General features: G+C 31.4%; 1 protein-coding gene, 1 long non-coding RNA gene and 1 other non-coding gene across 3 annotated transcripts; all 3 read left to right on the top strand.

Annotated features, from left to right (window-relative positions):
• Positions 1 to 3,670: 3,670 nt before the first annotated feature.
• On the top strand, positions 3,671 to 17,052 carry LOC134723730 (uncharacterized). The gene is made up of 3 exons (XR_010108170.1): positions 3,671 to 3,854; positions 4,284 to 4,616; positions 16,969 to 17,052. It is a non-coding gene; the product is annotated as an uncharacterized LOC134723730 (long non-coding RNA).
• A 4,010-nt stretch (positions 17,053 to 21,062) lies between these two features.
• On the top strand, positions 21,063 to 24,546 carry LOC134723729 (carbohydrate sulfotransferase 11-like). The gene is made up of 3 exons (XM_063587276.1): positions 21,063 to 21,169; positions 22,301 to 22,360; positions 23,442 to 24,546. The coding sequence occupies exons 1-3, from the start codon at positions 21,134 to 21,136 to the stop codon at positions 24,516 to 24,518; spliced, it is 1,173 nt and encodes a 390-aa protein (XP_063443346.1). The 5' UTR covers positions 21,063 to 21,133; the 3' UTR covers positions 24,519 to 24,546.
• A 2,099-nt stretch (positions 24,547 to 26,645) lies between these two features.
• On the top strand, positions 26,646 to 26,763 carry LOC134724042 (U5 spliceosomal RNA). Its single transcript, XR_010108365.1, has one exon. It is a non-coding gene; the product is annotated as a U5 spliceosomal RNA (small nuclear RNA).
• The last annotated feature ends 482 nt before the right edge of the window (positions 26,764 to 27,245 follow it).

Raw genomic sequence — 27,245 nt, 5'->3', positions numbered from 1 at the left:
CTGGTTGAATTGCAAACAGATGTTATATAATGATGCATTGCTGTTGATATGAAAACAAGAAGTAATAAATAAATAGATACTGCAATGTTTAGTTATAAACGTTCAAGGTCAAATCTTCTGGTAAGTAGTAAGAAAAAACTAGAGCAGACGGAACAAATTAGTAATTGTATATATCAATTTTACTATTTACAGGAACATGGTCGGTTTTCACCGATATTTACATCCCTGTAGCATGCATTACTGCCTTCTACGGTTTCCCGAATTAAATCTAGACAGAATAAATTAAATTCCAAAACAAGAAGATGGAAAATGGACAACAATTGTAATTGATGAAATGTTTTTTTTTTTCCGACAAGGTTACTATGTTTCCTCAATTGCGATAATGATGCTGCATTTTACACAAGAATGATTGGTCCTCGGTAAAGTAAAAACAAATAAAAATGCATGTCCTCGCTTTACTTATATATGTTATAACAGGCCTTGAAAATCCTGGAAACTTCGGTCAAATTGAGTACTAACTTGATAAAGTTTAGGACCTACAGATTTACAGAAGTCACAAATGGCTGTTCGTTAATTTATTATTTCAAAAGGCAAAAGAAAAAAAAATACAATTAAAAACTCGTTCACGTTCACTTAAATACAAAGATTGTGAAACACGAATGAATAAAAACATTAAAAACAACAATTCGAAACTATTGAGAGTACATGTCAGATATTAGAATTTCAATCGCTTGAAGTAGTACCTTTTCTGAAGCTGTTTACATATATATTTCCTTGTTAATTCGACCTATTGATACTGTTTATAATGCTTTTTTGTTATTCTATATTTTATATGGATCTTGTCTATATACCAGCTTTGATTATTTGGAATATCTTCAAATTTACTTCTTACTACATTTGTATAAACTTCAAGATTTACCTGCATTATTAAAACCGTTTTTTTTTTTTCTAAAGTGAATATTTTCGAAGGGTTACATATTTCGCAGTGGTGTTTTGCCATGGCTTTGTTTGATTTTGGCCTTGAATGCTTGTCTCTTATATTTTATTAACTGTGCATTTGCATTCAGATATCGCTGATCAAATTTATTGTTCATAGTGTATTAATTTACGTTTTTTGATTGAGTTAAGCCTGCCAATTGATATTTTTTCATGTGGTTTTTCTATGTTGTGATGTTAATATGCTATTGTTTCAGAAAAAGGGAGAAGGTTTGGATCCATTAAAACGTTTAACAGTAGTTGTCGTTTGTTTATGTAATTAATATGTGTTTCTCGTCTCTTGTTTTTTATATAGATTAGACCGTTGTTTTTCCCGTTTGAACTGTTTTACACTAGTGATTCTGTGTGAGCCAAGGCTCCGTGTTGAAGGCCGTACATTGACCTATAATGGTTTACCTTTGTATGCCCCACCTACGATAGTACAGGGGCATTATGTTTTCTGGTCTGTGGCTCCGTTCTTTCGTCCATTATTCCGTCTGTGCGTCCGTTCGTTCAGGTTAAAGTTTTTGGTCAAGGTAGTTTTTGATGAAGCTGAAGTCCAATCAACTTGAAACTTAGTACACATGTTGCTTGTGATATGATCTTTCTAATTTTAAAGCCAAATTAGACTTTTGACCCCAACTTCACGGTTCACTGAACATAGAAAATGATAGTCAGAGTTTCAGGTTAAAGTTTTTTGTCAAGGTAGTTTTTGATGAAGCTGAAGTCCAATCAACTTGAAACTTAATACACTTGTTGCTTATGATATGATCTTTATAATTTTAAAGCCAAATTAGACTTTTGACCCCAATCAAGGTCCACTGAACATAGAAAATGAAAGTCAGAGTTTCAGGTTAAAGTTGGTCAAGGTAGTTTTTGATGAAGCTGAAGTCCAACCAACTTGACACTTAATACACTTGTCGCTTATGATATGATCTTTATAATTTGTAAGCCAAATTAGACTTTTGACCCTAATTTCACGGTCCACTGAACATAGAAAATGAAAGTGGGAATTTCAGGTTTAAGTTTTTGGTCAAGGTTGTTTTTGATAAAATTGAAGTCCAATCAACTTGAAACTTAGTGCATATGTTCCCTATAGTATAATCTTTCTTATTTTAATGCCAAATTAGATTATTACCCAATTTCACGGTCCATGGAACATGGAAAAGGATAGTGCGAGTGGGGCATCCGTGTACTTTGGACACATTCTTGTTTTAAATTGTTATTTGGATTGCGAGTTGTCTCATTGGCACTCCCACCAAATCTTCCTATATTTATCGTTTGGTTAATCCAATGAAAATCATATGTCTTTCATCTCATTTTTTTGTAAAATTCCGTCAAAAACTGTGAAGGCTATCTTAAAAAAAATCCAACTTGTTGCTTATTTAATTAAAAACCATTAGATATGTAGATATATATTGATTCAATATTTTTGAACACCAATTTGGTGTATTTGATATTTTTGTTTCAATAGGGATTTCGATTGGTAACATTTATAAAATCAAGTTAGGGATAGGGTTAATGGTAAGATAGCAATACACAGTTAATGTTTGCATTTATTAAAGGGGCACTAGCTACGAGATATATAAAAAATTAAAGGTATATGATTTTTTTTTGTTCAATCATCAATAATAGTGAAATAGTGAAATAATAATTTGCTTTTATTAGCTAAAATGCTTCAATTTTGTCAATTTAAGCTAATAAACATTGAAAATGAATTATTCACTTGCAAGTGAATAATTCGACCTAATTAAATCCGTATTCATGTGAACTCCGATTTAACTCCGTAGAAAGAGATAAAATAAGCATGCATTGTCCATGTACGGGTATTTAAAGGAAAAGAATGTCAAAATTGAAAGTGAAACAAAGGGGAAATAATTTGATTATCTGATTCGATCAACATAATATTATTCTTTTAAAGGTAAAAACGACGATGAACATAAATTGTTAATCTATAATACAAAATGTAATAGACCTGTAAAAATCCAATTGCACAAGTTTTTAATCTATTTATATCTATTTTTATGTTTACATTGCTTATATGGTCATAGAAAGTCAACTCGATAGTTAATTAGATGACGTCAAACGAAACGAAGCTACATCATTGGGACCATATCCTGTAAATTGTTTATTTTATACTTTTGATAGTATTAGTTTGGAAAAATAGTTTACATTGTTATAAATAAATAAAATTGAGAATGGAAATGGTGAATGTATCAAAGAGACATCAACCCGACCATAGAAAAAAACAACAGCAGAAGGTCACCAACAGGTCTTCAATGTAACGGGAATTTCCCGCACCCGGAGGTGTCCTTCAGCTGGCCCTTAACTGACTTGGGACAGGCGCAAAAAAACGGCGGGGTTAAACATGTTGGTGAGATCTCAACCCTCCCCCTATACCTCTAGTCAATGTAGAAAAGCAAAGTATGAGAATTTGAGTAAAATCGGTGAACGTGACTTTGGCAGCTAGTGTCCCTTTAAGACATGTCGGTGCAAGTAAGCCATGTATATTAGTTAGTCAATTCAAGTAATCATATTATGTCATAAAATAAGGATATATGTACTTTTACGGATTTAGGTTTAACTTTGCATCTTTGACAAGGAAATAAACAACATGATATTTAACCAGATTGTTATATAAATTCATATTCTTGACCTTTTCCTGAGCTTTAACTGTCGGTAATTACATTTTACCTGGTGTAAATTGTCTCTAAGCATATACATGTGACATAATACATTTATTCATCATTTGCTAAAAGCATCATGTGGTGTTATTAAATGATTCTGGTAGCATAGTCCCAACATCCTGCAGCCGTCAGTAATATAAACAACGCAATTTTCATTCTTGTGAGATAAGAAAGTATCCTTCAACGAAAAAGGTAATATGTTTTCCTAATACAAATTTTATATTTTAAATTTTTTTTTATCTTCACTATTAAAGTTATGCTTCTTTCGTATGTTCGAAGTTTACCTCACATCTAGAGTATATGGCTGATTTCAATGTGTTACGTTGTTTGTTATTTGATTTTGCCATGTGATTATGGACTTTCCGATTAGATTTTCCTCTAAGTTCAGTATTTTTGTGATTCTATTTTTTTCTACCCTTCATGAATCATGTCTGTTCAATATTCATCAGTAAAAAGACAAACAATCTTATAGTCATATTTGGTTTTCACATATTAGTTGTTTTATATTTTGCGCTTACTGCAATATTTATTTACTCTTAGCATTTAGTTGTACGAAAAATACTAGCTTTTATATAAACTAATACCTTTACACATCATTTTTCTTCATTAATATTTTTTTAGATGCTGTTGGATACATTCTGTATTTTGACCTTTTTGCCCTTGTTGGCGGCTTTACACCTTCGTGATGATTTCATTAATGTTGTTTTAAAAGATTGCTATTCGTTCGAAAATAATGACAATGCCTTAACCATGGGGACACTGGAACAGATGAAGTGTATGACGCATCTTATCTTAAAAAATGACGAAAATTTTCAACTCAACCCGATCGATTTGCTTCGAATCCATATCAGCATGACGCATTTAAAGAATGGTGGGCCCCTAACTCTGGACATACCACCAATAATCGAGAAGAAAACGTTCGATCTTCTCCCAAAAGTACCTGTTCACCTATCGGTAAGATAAATACTATGTAATGACCTTCACTGTACTTTGTTAATAGTTTACATATATACATATTATGTCTTTCTTACATTACTTTATAGTTTATGTGTTAAATTTTAACTTTTGACCTTTTGGTATATATATAAACAATTATTTATGTTTTTAAGTCGGTCAACAGTTACTTATACTTATTAAGATGTATAATTGTCACCATTTTTTGGTGGTTTGTAAGCCACCATTTACATATCATGATATAATTTTAAGCATATCAGTACAAAATTAATGTCAGATAAACATAACTTAGGCTTGGAAGTCCATCAACCTTAGCCTAGAATGTGTTGTTCTCTATCTTATGTTCTTAGTTAAAGATGTTCAGCCTAAAATTCATATATTTATATGCTAACTTACTCTAATTTTCTTGTACAACTCTTCCCTAATTTCTGTTCTAAACTGACTCATATTGTATATATCTATATAAATAAGACAAGACTATTTCTGATACTAACAGGCACGGTGATCAATTTGCATATATATTTTATTCTCTTGTTAAACAAGAAACTAAAATAGATCAGAAAACTCATACGCATACTTTAACGCTAGCCTAGACAGTGTTGTTCTTGGTCTTTTGACCTCGGGTTTTGTGTTGTTCACCCCATCCTTATTGCAGATGGATCCTGAGCCAATGTCATTGCCCGTCGCCATTGATTTCCCCGAACTAGCACCGTTAAAAAATGCAAGTCCCAGGCGGATAACCCTGGCATCACAACTTTTATGAACTGTTGGTCCTCGGCGTTCCTCAACTTTGTAGTTGTTATGACTGTCTAACTTTTTTCATCTGGGCAAAGTTTTTTGTGGACGTAGCGCGAGTTTGGCGTATGCAAATATTTTTTAACCTGTTACCTTTTGATGGTAATTACTTCGTTTGTTTCTCTGTCCTATATTTTCTCCCATTTATTTTTTGAAGCCCTGTCGTGTAATGTTGTCATTTTAATGTTATAATTAACACTGCCATTAAAGCGGGAGGTTTGGCATGCCACAAAACAAGGTTCAACCCACCATTTTTTTCATAAAATGCCCTGTGCCAAATCAGGAAAATTGTCATTTTTACATTATAGTTCGTTTCGGTGTTGTGTCTCTGTTGTGTCGTTGTTCTATTTTATTTGATACGTTTCCTTAAGTTTCAGTTTTTAACCCGGATTTGTTTTTTTCTCTATCGATTTATGCATTTTGAGCAGCGGTATACTACTGTTGCCTTTAGTGGCTTCTTTATATATTTTTTTGTGTTTCCTAAGATCGAAAATATCGTTATCAATATAAAGCTTTTCTTTAAGCAACACCGCCTGGACATTTTGATTTCGGGCTTCGTTTAAAATTAGGATCCCATTTTCCGTTATTTCCAATGTAAGAATTATAGATGAATACTACTCACTTAGACTGAAAGGAGACCCCTATCACTTATAAGCAGATCAACGCACTTTTCCCCGGCCCACAACATTTCAAACGATGCAAATATGGGTGACCAGGGTCGCTGCTTGAAATCGCTTTTAATGCGTCGGACATTACGTTAACACATTTAATTTCATTTATAATGTAAATTTCAGAACAATCATACTTTTTTTAATAAACAGTCGATGTTTTCACCATATTTTCCAATAAAGACCAAGGTATGACTCGGACATTTATACCGGTATTGCATTTCTTGACAGGATAATTTCAGTTCTTCTTTGTGTGTATTTTATGTTAAAGTTCTTTCCGTTCTCTGGACTACCGGACACATCAGCGTAAAAAGCTGTGCAACTCTTCTCTCCACATACACGTAACTCATCTTTATATTATGAAAATCGGATGTGTTTTGAATTTCAGTCATTTTAATAGGAAGTAAGGTTTCCAATACCAATTTAATTTTTCTTTATTCGAATATTCAAGTTCTCAATATTTTCACTTTCAAATTAATCGATATTTTGGTCCATTTTTTTTATTTACTGAGCAGGTCTTCTTTTGTTGTGATAGATTGCATTTTATGACTGATTGCGTTTTTTAAGTCACTGATTGGGTCGGCCAACTATACGACGGATGTGGTTCAGTACGAGCTGCAGGGAATCAGGAAAAGGGGGCGGATACTGATGCCATGTACTGATTTGCGTATCGTAGACATTTTTCGGGTTAATTATCCGGTGTCTTCTGGATTGACAAGCAATGTGAATAGATTGAACATGCCATTTGGGTATTGTTTTTTGAAAGTGTATTTGATCCCTTTGTATGAGGTTGTTGTGATGGTGAATCAAATGAAGAGTATGTTAGTTAACAAATCTTTCAATTTACATGTGACATCTTTCTGGTCATTTAAAAAAGTAAACAAAGATTTAAAAGAATAAGTCCAACACAAAAGACGGCTAAAGTTTATTTTAAAAGAGTATGATATAATGTAAACAATTATTGCAATGGTCTTGATTATGCTTACTAACCCTTTTGCTAGATATACGAGAAATAACGATGTTTTTTGGGGGGTATTTTTTTTTTTCAAACTACAATATCTTCCTAACAGTATAAACATCTTCTAGGAGTGCCGACGTTTAAATAGCATTACTTAAAACAAAAAAACTTATAATAGTATTGTTTTAACTCGCTACAAAACTACACACGACCTTCACTATCCTTAAACATTATTGTATACATGTACCTATATATCATTGTGCGTCTTCCACTGACGTTTTGCAAGCCATTTTCTATGTCGTTAACAGCCTAAGTCAAATGATATACAAGAGTTCTTACCGGCCTAATCACTCATTCAACTTTCCTTAATTTCAAACTTATGTAAATCGGTTGACCCTTCCCCGATGATTTACAAACCAGGAAGAATCTCGATGTGGAAAAATTTAAACATGATTACATCCCTACTTTATGCGCAATAATAGTAACCTTCAAATGTGAAGAAATGTCATGTAACATACAAAATTATCAGAATATAAAACCACATCCGTCAGAAATGCTTAAAATGTACTAGGTAATATACGAGAATGGCATTTGACGAAGTATTCTTATAGGCATACAAATTCGTTTTAATATAAATATGCACTCAAGCAGTCAGAAATTTAAGCAAGGTAAAAAGATTTTGATGCGTTTAATGAACATTTAAGACAGACAGCTAGATACCATAAACATACTACGTATACACAAGCCAGAGACTGAGCTTGATTTGCTATATGATATAAAAACTAAACTGACGAAAAAAGGTCATTTATTCAAAATCATAAAATGCAAAAAATACATTTTGCAAATAAAACATTTGACATAAAAGTTCATATTTAATATGAAATAATAATACATAATTACTACGAAATTACATCAACTAATATTATGTCAATTGAATAAATGACAAAGAATAGCAAAGGTGGGGAGAAAAACCTGCCCCATAAATAAACATATGATACATATCTACTTCAAAAGATAATATAAAGGGCGGTATGTGGGTGGGAATTTTGAACAAATTGTTTGATAATAATCACAAGTTAACACATCAAATGCTGATGATAAAAGGAAGTGATCACAATGCACTTACACGTGAACTCGTGCTGACCCGCAATGCCATTGACCAATAAGAAAGATGATATCCGGTCATGCATTGGTCATAAAAGAAATTTCTCTGCACGTGAAAACAAGTTATCTAATTTCAACAATTTATCGTTTAATTAATTAGGACACTCTGACCCTTTGACCAGACTAGAGACATTATACATTTACAGTAATAATAGCTCACTCTTTTATTTAAGTCGGTTAGTAATAACCAATTTAACAGAATTATCTTCTCTGCTGTCTTAAATTATTTTATTCCGCTTAATTTTCAATTAGCAAATAAAACTGGTTTTAAGACAGACAGCTAGATACCATAAACATACTACGTATACACAAGCCAGAGACTGAGCTTGATTTGCTATATGATATAAAAACTAAACTGACGAAAAAAGGTCATTTATTCAAAATCATAAAATGCAAAAAATACATTTTGCAAATAAAACATTTGACATAAAAGTTCATATTTAATATGAAATAATAATACATAATTACTACGAAATTACATCAACTAATATTATGTCAATTGAATAAATGACAAAGAATAGCAAAGGTGGGGAGAAAAACCCTGAGGAAAAACCTGCCACAAATCCACTCTTTGGCTGAAAGAGTGGATGTGAAATCCACTCTAAGGCTAAAAGAGTGGATCCCCCACCCGAGGACTCTGGCGACGTGAATACAATTATATATGACTTGAAAAAAAAATGCATTCACATACATGTACACAAAACACATATCACTTTATTATGTAAAACGTTTCCACATTAAGCAGAAATATTAAAAGTTCCTATTTTCATATACCAAGATATTACTTTAAAATTATCTCTTACTGGTAAAAGATGTAAATCTTATTCCGACCTGTCACCAGGATCACAGCAATTAAATTACAATAGAATCGCAACAATGTAAGTATGATTCAGAATTTATATTTCTTCTTACATCCAGACATTTAAATATAGAATCCTTTTAAAATTATATATTTTAGAACAGACAATTAGTACGTTGATTAACCGAAACTATATTTTTAATTTTAAAAATTCAAACAAAACTAAAGTATATGTTTACAAAGCCCTGGATCCTTCCTAAATACGAAGTTTTATATCTGACTATTTCTGTAAGGGATCATGAGCAAAGGATTCCCAAACTACACTTGACATTTTTCAATCGAAAATGCATAAATATAAAAAAGATGTGGTATGATGCCAATGAGACAGTTCACCACAAGAGACCAAAATAACACGGAAATTAATGACTATAGGTAATCGCACGGCCTTTAACAATGAGCAAAGCTTATATTGCATAGTCAGCTATTAAAGACACCAAAATGACCATGTAAAACAATTCAAACACGAAAACTAACGGCCGTATTTACATAAAAAAAAAAAATAATCAAAAATTAAATGAACAAAAAACTTAAATGTAACACATGAGCAAACGACAACCACTGAACAGGCTCCTAACTTGGGAAAGGCAGATACATTCCTAATATGGCGGGGTGAATTCCATAGGGTAAACATTTTCAAATTGAAATTAGTAAATAAATATTTACTGTAAACCTTTTTAACTCTCAGTTATTTTTGTTGTGATCCGGATTGATATGAGACTATAGAAATAATTTTCGTAACTCATGATACGGTAAAAAGAAAAGTTTTAGTAACAATTTTTAATATACAGCTTTTTAGAAATTTAGTGACTGGTGAACATCACCATTCAATATTAATAGTAATAATTTATATCTATAACACCACTTTAAAAAAGGAGGAATACACCAAACTTACTTCAACCTAACATAAAATAAATTCATTCCTTCCTGGCATGCGACAGAACTTAGTTTAACAAACTGTTATTCCAATGCAATACATGTAAAAGGTTTATATTGTATAGTAGTAAATAAAGTTGTAAAATGAATGATATCATATTCCAGCTTTAAGTGATGTTTCATATAATTATTTGTACCTTAATTGCGATAAAAGTTAAAAGATGTAAGTTTTAACCGAGTAAATATTTATAGCTTTTGACACATACTATAAACATTTAACCAAAAGAAAAGAAAACCAATTTAGTTACATGTAATAACCAGTTAAGTTAAATATAAAAACTTTATGATGGATTTATCTCTAAAGACCATAGCATTTAGACAACATTGGAATAAACCATTAAGTCGTTTTATATATATAATCTGAATAATAAGTATGAATAAGCACGGCAATATTAAAAACCAAAACATGAATTACGAATTATTCATGTATACATACAGGAAGTTAAACCGAGCCTACCGAATTATCCCATTGACATTCGAACAATGTGTAAAGAAAGCATGAGGAGGGCGGCAATAAAGACATACATTGTATGAAATATAGATCATAAAAGTTTTAGCAGGCTATACTGACCCAAAACAAGACACATTGAAATTATGTGAAATAAAGATAAAAACCGTTTTGGCAGGCAATGCTGACCCAAAACAAGACAGTTGAAATTATATGAAATAAAAATAATAAAACGTTTTGGCAGGCAATGCTGGCCCAAAACAAGACAGTTGTAATTATAAGAAATAAAAATCATAAAATGTTTTGGCAAGCAATGCTGACCCAAAACAAGACATTTGTTATTATATGAAATAAAGATAATAAACGTTTTGGCAGGCAATGCTGGCCCAAAACAAGGCAGATGTATTTATAAGAAATAAAAATCATAAAATGTTTTGGCAAGCAATGCTGACCCAAAACCAGACAGTTGTAATTATATGAAATAAAGATAATAAACGTTTTGGCAGGCAATGCTGACCCAAAACAAGACAGTTGTGATGGTTGGAAATAAAGATAATAAACGTTTTGGCAGGCAATGCTGACCCAAAACAAGACAGTTGTGATGGTTTGAAATAAAGATCATAATGTTTTGTCAGGTACTAAGTAATACTGACCCGCAACAGCTGAAGTATAAAGTTCTGATACTAAATTTATTCTTTTTAGCTGTTAAATTCTATAAACGTATTTGACTTCAATCCTTGAATCACGGATACTATTAGGACTATTCCATCCATGAACTGCGGCAGAAGTCTTTGTTTGTTTTATTTTCCTTCCTCTAAAACTAAGTGCTGTATTCAAGTAACGAGAGTCATGGACAATTAACGACATAGTCAACTTTAAAGAGATGATGGAATAACATTAGGTGCTTTGAGCTTTCATCGTAACTAGGGTCCAGTTGTGTATCAAACTGCTGATCGAAGTCGTATTTAGTAAATTTGTATTTATAAAACAGTCAATTAGGCTTTGGTTAGTCAATGTTGATACGACTCGCACTTCTGGATCAAAATTCTAATTACGAAATTAGGTATGTGTCCTTAATGTCAGTGAAACAGCAACCCATCAATATTCGTATGTTCGTATTATCGGACTTATGGCATACCGCTGTCAAAAGAAAGTATATGGAAGTTGTTGATATCACGCTTTATTGCACACGTCCTTAAATGGGGAAAGTTCTTTCGTAGATGAATGCCATTCTTAGCGCTCTTCGTCTATAGTCAAGGCATGAAAATAAACAAACAAAAAAAGAATATAAAATAATGGATAAAAATTAAATTCTCATAAATAACAAACTTGGTCTTACTCAAGGACCACAAACATAACGCATGTTAAGGAATAATATGCGATAATTAAATTATCAAAGTTTCTCTTCCTTCGTAATCAACCATTAAACAGAAAAGAAAAAAAAATCATGTATTAAATGAAGAGTATGAACTTTAAAATATCATCAGTTTATATCTATATATGTCTTGTCCAATGTTATTTTTTATTAACAAATCTAGTATATAGAAAAAAGCAAACGACCTTACAGTGCATAAGTATCGGCATAAAAATTATCAATTACGTTCATCGCAACCCAAACTATATCATTTACATGAATTATACTAGTAAAGATAAATAAAATAATACAATAAAAACATGTATTACAAACTGACAAACATTAAATCTGACTACATGTATCAAAATAATGGCAATTTTGTATGAAGTTAAAGAATTTATTACAAATTTAATTTATTCCAAACCAATCACCATGACGAAAAAATAATTAAATGTAGTTTAGCATGAGTTTCATGACGAAGCATAAAACAATACAGAGATCATAGACCAAGCTACTACGACCTCTGCAAAAATATAACATGCGTTTCATGACGAAGCATAAAACAAAACCCACTACATATTAACTTTACAAAAGCAAATATACAGAGGTCATAGACCAAGCTACTACGACCTCTGAAAAAGTAGCATGAGTTTCATGACGAAGCATAAAACAATACAGAGATCATAGACCAAGCTACTACGACCTCTGTAAAACCGAAGCAGCATGAGTTTCATGACGAAGCATAAAACAATACCCACTACATACTACAATATTTGCAAAAGTAAATACACAGAGGTCATAGACCAAGCTACCACAACCTCTGAGAAAAATAATACACTGAGGACATAAGTACAAGCAACCACGCCCTCTGCGAAAATTTAAATATCGTCCACATTACCCAAAAACAGGCAAAGACAGGTAAATTGGTTCGTAATAAATAAGCATTGGGTTGCGATAAACATTTAGGTAAGAGACATATCCTTTTTATACCGATCACATAAAGCAAACAAGGTACACTTGCATAAATTAAAATACTAACAATTATAGCGATTAGGCTAACTTGCAAAATTATGATAAGCTCAAACCAAACTGCCGTGACGAGATTTACGAAAGTAGCATGAGTTTCGTGACATAGCATAAACAATGAACTCTGCATAGAACGTAATGAAAAAGCACATACACAGAGGTCATAAGTACAAGCAGTCAAGCTCACTGCACCAATTGAAATAACTCCAACCTTACCCAAACAAGTAAGTCAAAAGGGTTTGTAACACAATAGCTTAGCATTAATACTTAAACTGTCTTGCTCTTTCATATAAGTGTACTTAAAATGTATGAAACCGTTTAAAACATCATATAAATTATAAGTGTATAACTTTGCATTCTATCATGTATGGTATTATTATCGTTATGCAATAATCCAATTTTTAATTGTAGTAAAATTTAAACAAATCATGTATCTACAAATATATAAGGCGGATATACGTTCTGCAAACATTGTGATGCTGTAAAGGATGCAGTAACTGTAAAATTACAATCAGGTTAATCATCAGATAAATGATAAATAATTACATTTTGATCGCAAACGCATAGTGTCGCCACCCACATGAAAATCAAATTGACCTAATATCTCTTTGACAAAGAAATGAATTTGACCAACTGCTCATGTTTGGCATACATCTAAATAGTGAGTTTTATCCGAATGAAAGGACGGTTAAAAAAAAATTAACTGTACGTTTGTTCAAAATGTAAGCATAGAATAGCTTAAAAATAAAAGTATAAAATAAAAGTACAGTTCGTTTTTACCTGAAATAGCTAAAATGAAATCACTCCAGTCCAAAATTATCCATAAAATAAAAAACAAAATCACATATAATTTTGAACAAATTGTTTGATAATAATCACAAGTTAACACATCAAATGCTGATGATAAAAGGAAGTGATCACAATGCACTTACACGTGAACTCGTGCTGACCCGCAATGCCATTGACCAATAAGAAAGATGATATCCGGTCATGCATTGGTCATAAAAGAAATTTCTCTGCACGTGAAAACAAGTTATCTAATTTCAACAATTTATCGTTTAATTAATTAGGACACTCTGACCCTTTGACCAGACTAGAGACATTATACATTTACAGTAATAATAGCTCACTCTTTTATTTAAGTCGGTTAGTAATAACCAATTTAACAGAATTATCTTCTCTGCTGTCTTAAATTATTTTATTCCGCTTAATTTTCAATTAGCAAATAAAACTGGTTATCTTGTTTCATCTTCATCAGAAGGACTCTATGCAAAAAGGTCGAACAGAATAAATAGAATATAATACAAACTTAGTGGATATATGTAGCTGTTTAATTGGCAAACGTAACAATCTTTATTTTTACATTCTGAAGGGTTATGATTATGGATACACTGACATGGTAAAAAGACGGGAGATATTTAAAACAGGAAAATTGGTTTTTTCTTAATAATCATCTGTACTTTAAAGATATCTTGTGACTGGGAAATATGACTGTTCAAACCATACATTCTGTTGTATTAATTTTCAAAATCCTCATTTCTTTGTTCTCCCATCGGACAAAATATTTCTGTCAGATTTGCTTTCGTTCAATTTGCTTTTATTATTACAATATCGGCTCTTTTTTAAAAGCCTTTTGAAATTATTATGTCTGCACCAAGCTTCTCCTTAAATATAGTAAAAAAAAAAATCATAGTTATATATAAAGAATTGCAAAAATACCATCAGATCAGATGGAGATCATTTAAAGAAGAATTCAGTTTGGACTTTCGGAACTCTTCGTATTCAGGAATTACATTTGCATTTGCCTAGTTATTTTGACATCATACGACAACACCTTAACAAAGGAGGATAGTTCTTTCTCGATTGATTCACTTGTTAGATATACAAAATCATGGTTTTAGATCTCATTTTTATAAAGAATGTGGAAATATGCTTGAACAGTTTATTCAAGATTCAAGATTCAAAGTTTTTTTTTTAGAGTCAATATTCAATAAATTACACAAACACAAGCTCTAGGTAGCTTTTCAAATCGACTTAATAACAAATATAATACACACACACAATACAATACAACTTACACACATACAAAAGTCACGAAAATACACAATTTAAAACATATAATGCATAGTAAGATACCATAAATGACATCTATAAGTTAAAAGCATCGTACACTTAAAACATAAATAATAAAATTGCACAAATCATATAGTCACACAAAGAAAAAGTAAAATAAAACATGCATAAACACTATATTCATGCACTGCACTGGCATGAGCTGTTACTTGGATCCCATGTATTTGTACCAAGTTTTGAATTGTTCGAAAGATGTTTCCATTCGACAATGGTTCGGTAGCTCATTCCAGATTTGTGCAGCATTATAGGGAAACGATCTTAAGCCATACTTAATAGTTCAAACTTTTGGGAGTATCCTTGGATCTTAAATCATACTTATTAATTTTTATATCAATCATAAAATCATGGAAGTAGCTCGGACTTTTTTTGTGAATTATTTTAAATGTTCCTATTGCAATTGTTTTTATTCTTCTTATTTTTAAAGATGGTAATTTAGATTTTTCTAGTAGTTTTTCGTAAGGACTATCATAATCTTCATACATGAATATTAAAGGTCTTTCTTGAAATTTTTCCATTTAAAAAGACTTTTATCACTACAGTAGTGACAAATTACTGGACAATAGTTAACATTCGAAAGAATGAATGAGTAGTTTGCTGTTAACCTACCTAGTCTGTTTAAATATCTACCCATACGTTTTAGAACATTTAATTGTCTTGATATATTTTTACATATTTCAGATATATGTTTGTTAAAGTTTCAGTCCCAATTTATTGATATTCCAAGAAGTTTAACATTTTCTTCAAAAGAAATTTGGTTTCCATATAAATCAAATATCAAATCATGTTTAATTGTTTTTGTTCCAATGGGTATAGCCTGGAATTTGTCAAGCCTTCATTAAATTTATATAGAAAATCAGTTTATTAGTTTTAAACTATCAGATTCTAAACTTTCAACAACTTTATCTAAATTGTGATCACTATATGATACAGTGTTGTCATCAGCATAATTATGAATGGTGCTTTTTTGTACAAAATGAAATATGTCATTTATGAAGACATTGCAAATAACTGGACCAAGAATTTACCCTTGTGGTAAGCCTTTAAACATACGATCCCATTCACTGTAAGAACTTCCAATTTCAATGCGTTGTTTTCTGTTTTCTGAAAAACTTTTTAATAATTTTAGAGGATTTTTGGACAGACTGTTTGCTTCCAATTTAAGTAAAAATCGAGCTTTCAATTGATTTATTAACTAAAATATTAATAGTATTTGATATTACTGGCTGTGCCAATTTTATAATTTTTGGTGAAATATTGTCATCCAGTGGGCTTTCTTATATTTAACCTATATAAGAAAAATTAATAAGAATAAAAAAAATAATCTAGTACATACCGGTAATAAAATTTCGTTGTAACAAGCTCTCTTGCCTAATTTTATTCAATGTATATATTATGATGATTGTATTATATGTATCACTCTTTTATTTCTATTTTGTAAGACTCTTATAAATTATAGAATCTGAATCTGCCTAAAACCCCGAAGACACAAGCGGGAAAATTTAGTACAATTAATGCTTTATCAATTAGGTAGTTACTCAAACAATTCAGATAAAACATACTTTTTACGAAATATTAACGTTCTGTGCCATATATAACAATTCATTTTAAACATCCCCGTAAATTATGATTGTTCTGTGAATTACAGCCGATTTCAATGAGTGTGTAGTTAAAGGTAATATCTTTGGTTAGCTTGCTTGCTAGCTGAACCGTGAAGTCATTGTTAGGCGAGGTATACTACCCTCCTTTCGAAGTAGCATTGTCCTACATACAGATAAATTGGTTATCTGTCAGACTAGTCTACTTTTAGTGGAGGGTAGTTTACATAACTTAACGGTTCAGCTAGCAACCAAGCTTAACAAAGATATTACATTTGCTTGCACACTCATTCAAATCGGCTGTAAAAGATATTTAATATTTAACAAACTCTCAGTATGGTAGGTCAAATGAATTAATTAATGCACAAACACTGATTTTTATGCATTTCAATTGAAAATAGATCATTTTTATGTTGCAGGATTTGATAAAGCGAAGAGTCAAAAGGTCGAGGAGATATGGATATGATCGTGGATACGGACGTAAACAATATTCACCATCAGAACCTATCGTAATCATAAAAAATCTGATGGCAGTGGAGGAGCGAGAAGGAATTCGTATAGAAATTCGGGCTATCGAAGAGATGGGGAAAACTCAAGATATGGGTGAAATGTTCTATTAAAAAATATTTGAACACTATTTTCCAAAATGTTAATGACTACTTAATTTGAATTAGCTAACTGCTGTAAAATGTATTGTATATTTTATGTTTTATGTAATTTGTATTTTGTTTGTCACAAGCTGTACTTATGCTTTACGACAATAAAGATAGAAAAATATATTACTGAGTTGTCTAAGGAAGCATTTCAATGATTAACATTAAGTTTTTTCTCATGAAATAAATAAGACTCAGATTTATTCTCGTAAGTGATTTATATCAAGTTCGCAGCCCCATCCGGTTATATTAGATTTTGAATGATAAATCTCGCGTAGGGTAAGTGCCACGCTCTCTGCACGTTAGAACCTTTGAAACAACTCAATGAGGGGTCCGTAAGTTTCTATCACTATCCAATATACACTCATTTTCAAGTGGCAGTCGAAATTTCACTGACCTTCATCCCTACATTGTACCTATTGTATGTATTGTTGATTTATTCTCGTTCTGAACATGGCATGACATACGTGTATTTGCCATTTGCTATTTATATACCTAAAAACGCGTTTCTATATTTATTTTCATCTGGAAAGCTTTGAAAAGTTAAACATTTTTAAGAAAGAGTTATATAAATACATTAAAACGTTAGGCGCTATATAACCAAAAAAACCCTAAAAATAGCTAAAATCTATGGTAAAGATTGCCAGATGGAGTTTCTTAAATTATTTTTTCATACACATTGAGTGTCATCGTGAAGTTTTGCTAATTTATAATTAAATATTTAGACACTGCTGTATTGTTCACGGAATTCGTGAATCAAATGGTTACTTAAATCGAGCCGTAAATGGGGCATTAGTGATGAATTAGACAAAAAAATCAAATAACTATGATAGTTTTTTTGTTTCAATTATATATCTATATATATAGTATGGTTCATTTTCGTCAAAAAAAGATAAAAAAAAAAAAATAACATCACTCATCATGTATTATTTGATTGCAAGTCAATAATTCAACCTCATGTGCATTTTTATTCGTGCAAACATTGTTTTGATCTTTCGTGGAGATGGGTTGCACATGTGTTCAGCATGCAGTCCATTCATTAATAGAAAAAGAATGTCTGTCTTGTTAGGTGAAATAAGGGGGCCCAAGGAAAATTACCCTACAAAATCTGTAAAAATAGTATAAGAATGATATACACATTTTTAATTCTATATCATGATATCAAACAGATCAAGAAAAATTGTTATTATATTATTACACGTACATGTCTGTCTTTTTATGAGTATTGTTGTTTTTATAGATTTATATGGCTGTCGGCAGTCCTCGTTTGTCTGACCGAGAATCTATACTAGTGACAATACAGAAACAACCAGTTCATAACACTTTTATTAAATGATTATAAGAAATTAAAAACCGGAAGTAAACCGTATTAGCCCATTTGCCAATATACAATTATGGCCCGTTTTAGTATGTTGTAAATCTTATATCAGAATTTAGTTCTAATCGGGGAACATGAATTTGACAGCTTATGCCCCTTTAATGATATAAATGCCTCAGAAGTTACACATTACATGTATATTGCTATAAGACTTTCACTTCAAAGCACAACGTTTATCTACTCAAAGTATGTTACATTATAAAATGCATTTTACTGTGTAAACGGATTATTTTACATTGAATAACAAAAGGGTTTTCATACAAATATGCATATATAAATACATCTAATAAGTTGTTTTAAAACAGATTCAACTATGCAGTGATTGATTTGTTTTTGTTTATCTTCCAATAACTATTTCATTTTGTTTAACATCCAATTCAATTATTAAGACATTCAACTGACAAAGAGTTATGATAGATAACTTTTATTGTCACTAAAAAACAACTCGCTAATGCTAACCTTGAAATCATTTTCTGATATAACTTATGATCATTGAACGTTGCATAAGTTAAGATTGCTAAATAATGTTTGCTGTTAAGTCAACGTTTTATTAGTCATACACAAAAATCAATTGTAAAATAACCTTTTTTTTCAGTTCATGCAGAAAACATGCGTCAAAGCCCTCTTTGCATTACGTCAGTTTTATGTACAGAAATATTCCTTAAAAAGACATTTTGTATTTATCTGAACCATATGTTTGCATATCAATCCGTAAGCAGTCTGTGTTATTTCAAAGTCAATCAATAAAGATTACGAACAAATGACTATAATAGTTAGACCTCAAGTATTGTATTTTCAGTTTCCTTAGGCGGTTTTAGATTAAGAAATTCAACATTTGGCACAAATTGTCATTTTGTTACTTCCCCCCCCCCCTATAGTATGGACTATATAACTTTTCGAAATTCAGTAATTTTGCATTTTGATGACAATTGAGGATAAAGGAGAAAAAAGGAAAATCACAAAAAATACTGAACTCCGAGAAAATTCAAAATAGAAAGTCCCTAATCAACTGGCAAAATAAAACGCTCTAACACATCAAACGAATGGACAACAACTGACATATCCCTGACAGGCATGTCCATGTGTAGAAAATGGTGGATTAAACCTGGTTTTATAGCTAGCTAAACCTCTCACTTGTATGACAGTCGTATGAAATTAAAGAACATAAACAAAGAGGAAATAACAAATCAAAAGTTGATAGTAAAAATTTGAACGACAACAAAAAAGAAAATTTACACAAAAAAGCTGTCAATTAAACACAACAGTTAAAACTTGAAAATGTACAAGACGAATTAAATTAAAACCCGGAGAACTCGAGTGCTCCGAAAGGGTAACCATTTTCTGCTCCACTGATGGCATTCATCAGATATAACTAGTCAATCGGAACAAAACAGAACACATTAAATAAAAATACTAAATACCGAAATTCCCAATCAATCAAAAATCCTGCGTAAGGAAAATGATTTAAAAGATGCTTAATGAATGGTTCATTTTGTTTTAACACTAGTACTTTAATACTTTAAAGTTATCGGTGATTTATTAAAAGTAAACGGAATCAATTTAAATTTAAGTAAGATATGTTGTAACTTTTTTCATACTTTGAGAATATAACAACTGTTACATTATTTTTACTATTTTTGTATGTCCCTTCTTTGAACACATAACTTCTTTGCTAGTCAAATATTTAATACATCTTTGGCTTTCTAGATTGTGGGTTCTTTATTAGGGTAAATCAAGAGACAAGACTTCGGAAGTACTTTATAAAATAAGGCGGGTTTTTTTTCATTTTAAACTACGTCAGTTTTAAAATACAGACTTATTAGTAGTAACGACTTTTTCACAATTTATAGTATGTTGAAGATAATTTCCTCTGTATGGCCTTAAATATTAATATAATATAAATGGCATATGCATTATTCAATATTTATCAAACACAATCATGTAAACAAAGCGATCTAAAATGCAATATACTGTTAATGTCGTAAATCAACAAAAGATGAAGATGTGTCGCTGTCGAATTAAAATTTACATGGCAGTTTTTTCAGGGATGGCCATATGTCTTCTGCTCAGAGAAAAGGGTATGTTATTATCTTAAATTAGGAATTAACCAAAATGTAAAAAAGTGCGTTTTGGGTCCGGAAAAAATTAAATGTTAAAATTTACTTGACGTGGATCTAAAGTGGTTCTTATGTGAAAAATAATGGATGTAAAACAATTTTTTTTGTTTAATTTCAATTTGAAAACCACATGTTTGTGTTACTTTCGGCAAATGTTTTTATAACAATATTACATAATATCACATCTCTTCTTATAAATGAAAACCTTTTATCCTGTCAATTTTTTTTATTTTTGGGGGTGAAACATAAACATGCTATTATACAATGCATGCTGTAATTTACTTTTAACTGTCAAAAACGTTACGTAGATGTCTTTGTAATACAAGGTAAAATGTCATAAAAAAATAATTTAATTATCCAATTACCAGTTTCCTACTCAGAATTGACCAATTGGCATCACACGCAAGAAAGAAGACTTTACCTTGACTTCAAAACAATGAAATCAATTACAGAACCTAAGATTAATATAAATGTAAGTATACTTTAAGTATTCCCCTATAACAGTCTAGATTGCTGGTGTGTGTTTGGTGTTATGGCCTGTTCAATGGAGTAAAAAAACATAGGAAGATGGGAATAGAAATGGGGAATCTGTCAAAAAGACAACAATCCGACCATAGAGCAGAAAAAGCCCAATGTCCCCAATGTTTCTTCATCACAGCAAAAAATACTGCTATATTTAAGTGAAAATGAACCTTATACTAAACTCAAAAACATATAAATGAACTAAAAATTGAGAAAAAGAACACGAAAGTCTAGCACAAGCCAGAGGCTCCTGACTTGGGACAGGCGCAAACATATGTAAAACGCGATGTTTACTAGTATTGTCAAATTGTCCTAGCATCACATTATGATCAAATCACAACCAAAGAGATATTTAAGAAAAGAGGTTGAATTAAGCAAGTTGATATTTTGAACATATATAACCATTTTAGATGTGTATCTAATTTGACTAATAAAATAACTCATTCCGTTTAAATTAAAAGCAGTTTAGTCATTTGCATAAATGAGTTGAAATGCTTTTGATATTCTGGTACATGTACAATCGAATGCTTTGGTTCTAGATATTTATATATTTACATGTATCACATGCACAGACTAATAACTTCTCATGAGTGGTGCTTGAAACAAAAAACAAAATAGTTTCGGGCTTTGCTGAGCAATAAAGTCAAATAGAAAATCATTTCAAAGCACAACAAATTGCTGACGAGCTAACTACTAATGTTACAGATATCAGCCTAAGGATATCTTTGGCCATTTATAATTCACGAGCACTGGTTACCGATTTAATTGTTCCATCGGTCATTTGTAGTTCATCACGAGCACTGGCCATAGAGTTAATGGTACACTTGGTCATGTGTGGTCCACGTGCATGCACTGGCTACAAAGCCAATGATAAAGATAATAATGTAAAATTGATTCAAATTATGCGATTTTTTTTTTAATATGCGTGAAATCTGGTTTGCAAAATGTACAAAATTTAAAGAATAAATTGATGACTTACATAGATGAGTTTACTCATTTTAGCTCTAGACATTCAGAGTCGATCTATAACAAATCATACATTTGGTACCTAAAGCGTTGTTTCAAATTTCTTGTATTTCAGGCATCCACTACCGAATGTGGTAGTTGCAAAAACGACGACTACAGTACAACAGTCACAAAGGTGAGTCTTTTTCTATCACCACATGTTCCTTAATGAAGGTATTTTACATAGTGACAAAATTGCGTTTTACAACTGACCAGCTACGGAATCCTTTGGTATTGTTAAACTTTCTAGGGTTCATCCAGTTCAGAGATTGTGCCACTTTCTCTACGCGCAACATCAGATTATAACGTCCCTATTTCGCCCGTGAGTGGTTGTGTATTGACAATACAGTAACGAGTGAAAGTTTTTGTTATTATAGTTTTAATTAAAAAAACAACACATTTCATTGGTTTGTTTTACTGTCAAGGCATATTCGTTAACTATTTTGTTAAATTGTAATCAATTATTCATTAACTTTATAGATTTAATTATTACTTAGATATAAGAAGATATGGTATGAGTGACAATAGACAACTCTCCATCCAAGATCGCAATTTGTAAAAAGTAAACCATTACAGGTTAAAGTACGGTCTTCAACAAAAACAGCATTGTCTGTTCGGAATGTGTGTTTGCTTCTTGTTATCGTTATAACTTTAATCCTCCTTTTGATCTTTCGATCATTGATGAGAACATTAACTAATATCGTAAAATTAGAGCTTGACTCGAATTTGAGATATGTGTCCTCTATGCCTTAAGTCCTTTTGTGGGTAGTCTTTTGTGTGTTTTGTTTCGATATAATGAGACAAGAAATTTTCAACAGATTTCTAAAAAGATTGTTTTCTTTGCCTCTTTGTCCACGGTTAAGGAATGGGTTTGGCACCAGTAAACATATTTAACCCCGCCACATCCTGTGTATTCCTATCAAGGAGCTTGTAGTTAGTGGTTGTAATTTTTTTTCCTGCATTACATATTTGTTTTACGTTAATTGTTTTGAAAATAATTTAGCCAGTGTATTTCTCGTTTGAATATAAAAGAAGAAGATGGGGCATGATTGCCAATGAGACAACTCTCCACAAGTTGTTTTGACTTATGTCATATAGGACAGCTTTTTAACAAGCTTTATGGTCTGATTTCGTTATCTTCACATATGTTGTAAACACTGGTTAAAAACTATTTGAATTTTTATCATATTATTAAAAAGTTTATACTTGTATTACAGGTATTGAATACAGAGCTTATCTATCTAGATAATAATAAACAAAGACTAGAAAGACTGTCGAGAATGTGTAAACAGAAACCAAATGCCTTCAAACATAAGTCGAAGAGGAATCCTTACATTTTCAACACATTTGTTAGTGATCGTCATAAGTTAATATTCTGTCAAATTCAAAAGGCTGCTTCAACGTTCTGGAAAAGGATTATATTCAACCAGACAACACCGGGAACACGGGGACTACCGAGCATTACAAATCTTGGGGTACCAGAAGACAAATTCAAACAATATTTTAAATTCTTGTTTGTTCGAGATCCTTATAATCGACTGTTTTCTGGATATATAGATAAATTATTTAATCCAAATGTTATGTATTGGAAGGCTGTCGGTATTCCTGCAAAACTCCTCAGTAACCCTGAAGCTAAAAGGTCATGTGGCCATGACGTCACATTTGCCGAATTTATCAATTACATAATTGCATTAGAAAAGACACCGGACAGACGAGACCGTCATTTTTTCTCAATGTATGAACACTGTGCACCTTGTGAACACAAAATTGATTATATCGGAAAAATGGAGACGTTCCGAAATGATTCTAAATTCATTTTAGAAACTCTTAAAATGGACAACAGCATCAGAAACCAGTTTGAAGATATGCTTTCAAACTCATCAATTAATGAAATAATAAATATTGCAAATAGACTGTTTCAATTCAAAACTAAAATTTTAAAATGTATGACTATGTATGATGCAGTACTAAGAATATGGAGACAATTACAAATGAAGGGAATACTTAGTCGTCAAATAGTATTCCCATTTAAACCAGACACTGTTGTCAAATTGACAAAAAGAAAATTCATCAAGACTGTGTTAGAGGCATACAAATCATCAAAAGCGGATGTTTCTAAAAAGATAAATAAAGAAGATGCGTTTAGCGAAGCATATTCAACAGTTCCAACACAGACATTGATTAGGTTAAAACAAGTTGTTGAAAATGATTGTTTGTTATTCGGTTATGAAACTGAACCTAAGCGTGTGTTTAATGCTCAATCTTTTGTTAAATCAAACTTTTTTAAATTGTGATCTTTATAATAAAATTTTAGACATGTTGTATTCACTCTGATATAGATTAGATCATCATTTTTGCGACAGTACTACACTTCTATGTGATGTACTTGAGGATCGATCTATGTGTACCCTGTTTCAAAAGGTCAGTTTATGATAGATTTACTCTCCTTGAAAAATGGGTCATGGCACATATTTTTTTGTTTGACAAATTTAAACCTATACACTTTATTACAAAGCTACCCAAAACTAATTTTGGTTATAATATATCAATGAAAATAAAACACGTATCACAGTATAGTTAAAGTTCAAAACTGTACAACGATAACAATGACTTTCAAAAAAGAATTTTGATAGTAATTTAAAAGAACATTTATTATAATATTTATTTTACTGTAACTTAAATATGTTATAATTTACATGTCAGTATATGGTCTTTTATAAGCTGACGTTAAAGAAAATTGAAATCTAAAAAAGTCAAACAAATGTTACAGTAAATTTATATCATGGTTTATGTTCCTTTGGATTTCAAACTAAATATAAAGAAGTTGGATTGCTTCCCCTAAATGGGTACTCGTGTTGTGGCCAATATAGTAAAAAAAATCAAAATATCATTGCTTGAACTGTCAAATACTCGACGAAACCTATTTCACATTTGTTAACCTATATTCCACGGTTAAAAAAATGTAACTAATTAGTAACTTTCATGTGTTCTCCAGATTAAAATAGTTACTCCGGAGGCGGTGTTGATCATATGTGTATTCTAAAAATTCAAAAGATCTGCTTGACTAGTACATCATATGTAATAACAATCAAAGTACTCCTCAATCTAAAAGTAAAGACAGATAGAAGAAAAATAGTTTAACTTTCACATTGTTTCATAAAAAATACCAACGAAGATGCAAGTATTTTGCTTTAATTTACGAAGGGGCAAATACTATTCTGTTTTAAAATAAGACCTCTTCTTCAAACAAATAAATTTCAAAAAACACTGTCAAACATCAAAACATACTAACCACACTGATTTGTGTCCACACTTGTTTAAATACAAAATGAGAAAACCCATGCGACGCAACTTCAAAATTTCACCTAAGTTTTCTCGTTTTCAAGGGTATGACACATTTCGACTGGCCTTTTATGTCTGACTATACTGTATGTTTTCCCTCATTGTTGAAGTCTGTACGATAATCTACTGTCGAAAAGGCAATCCACATCAATAAATTATATTAAGATTCTATTAACAAATTAAAATACTATTTCGATTCGCCTAATGCAAGTATATGTATCTTCACGGCGTTAACGTCCCTGGCGTAACATACTCCAAAAACATTATTATTCCCCTTTGATTTCGTTGTCCCCATTGATTTCATTGTCTTCACATAAAAGTCCCTGTTTAAACACTGTTTTTTTCTCATTTTTTCACTCACTATCCCAATTCGTTCCCTCTTTATTTATGTACAGGGGTAAATTCAGTTAATAAATATACGTCATCACGGACCGCCCATTCGGGTTATTATTCCCCTTTGATTTCGTTGTCCCCATTGATTTCATTGTCTTCACATAAAAGTCCCTGTTTAAACACTGTTTTTTTTTCATTTTTTCACTCACTATCCCAATTCGTTCCCTCTTTATTTATGTACAGGGGTAAATTCAGTTAATAAATATACGTCATCACGGACCGCCCATTTGGGGGAGAGCTTTCTGTACAAAACTGAAGTCCTGTACTCTTCTGATTGGTAGATAATATTTGTAATAAATAATTTTTGATAGATCATTGATCAACACTAGAGTAAAAAAAAGGGGTTATTAAAATGAATGTACCTTTTTTTCTTATTACAGGATTGAAAAGTAATCAGGGTTAGTAAGAAATTAAGTGCGAATCTATAGTGTTTGTAAACAAAGTAAAATAAATGGTTTCATTACGCATACGCTCGGTTGTAATATGATCACGTTGTTACACAACAAAAATATGAAAAATCTATAAAATTCATAATTTGCCAACATGGTTCTTCGGCATAAATGTGCCATTTGTAGATACTTATTGAGTAGAATTTAAGGATGTTTGCAAAAAGTTCATTTTCGCAAACACCTTCTCTCAGAAAACATTTACATTATTCTGTATATTCAATGTTTGTGCAAGTCGGGTTACTCTGGTTTCTCTTCAAACCACGAATATATCTTTCGCCTTTTACTAAAGATATCCGTGGAGAGGAACAATTAATGAGTCTATAGACAATTTCTCTACACCCACTTTACGTGGGTAACATAAATAACATGAAATATGCAGCTTGGTCCCCCCTTTTAATTTCCTCTCTCACTCAATCAAATGTAGCATTACCTAAACAAAAAAAAAGACCACATGTAAATAAAAAAAAATCGAAAACACTTTGACTAGTATAGACTTAGTTTTAGTTCGTGCTTAGAGGGGAAGCAAAGAAATTAGAAAGAAGCAGTTGCAGAAGTTTGTCAAGCCCAATATAAAGAGAGTGATTTACAAAGATTTCTTTGTGTGCGCCATGCGCCATGACGCTACTCTTCTCTGTATCGTTTCATTTTTAGTGTTATTCACGGCAAAGTAGCGATTAGTTTAAGAGCATGTTTTTTCAATCCAATAAGTTGTTTTCTATAGTTTAGAGTGTTTGACAAAGTGAAATACATGGTTGCATTACGCATACGTTGTATATTCGTTCTTTTACTGCGTGTATGTGCATTGCCGTGGCTCCATTCGGTGTAATATGATCACGT

The sequence above is a fragment of the Mytilus trossulus genome, chromosome 6, assembly GCF_036588685.1.
Source record: "Mytilus trossulus isolate FHL-02 chromosome 6, PNRI_Mtr1.1.1.hap1, whole genome shotgun sequence".
In the NCBI taxonomy this organism is placed as follows: domain Eukaryota; kingdom Metazoa; phylum Mollusca; class Bivalvia; order Mytilida; family Mytilidae; genus Mytilus; species Mytilus trossulus.
The sequence above is the reverse complement of the archived record's forward strand: the minus strand, read 5'-3'. Positions and strand labels throughout refer to the sequence as shown.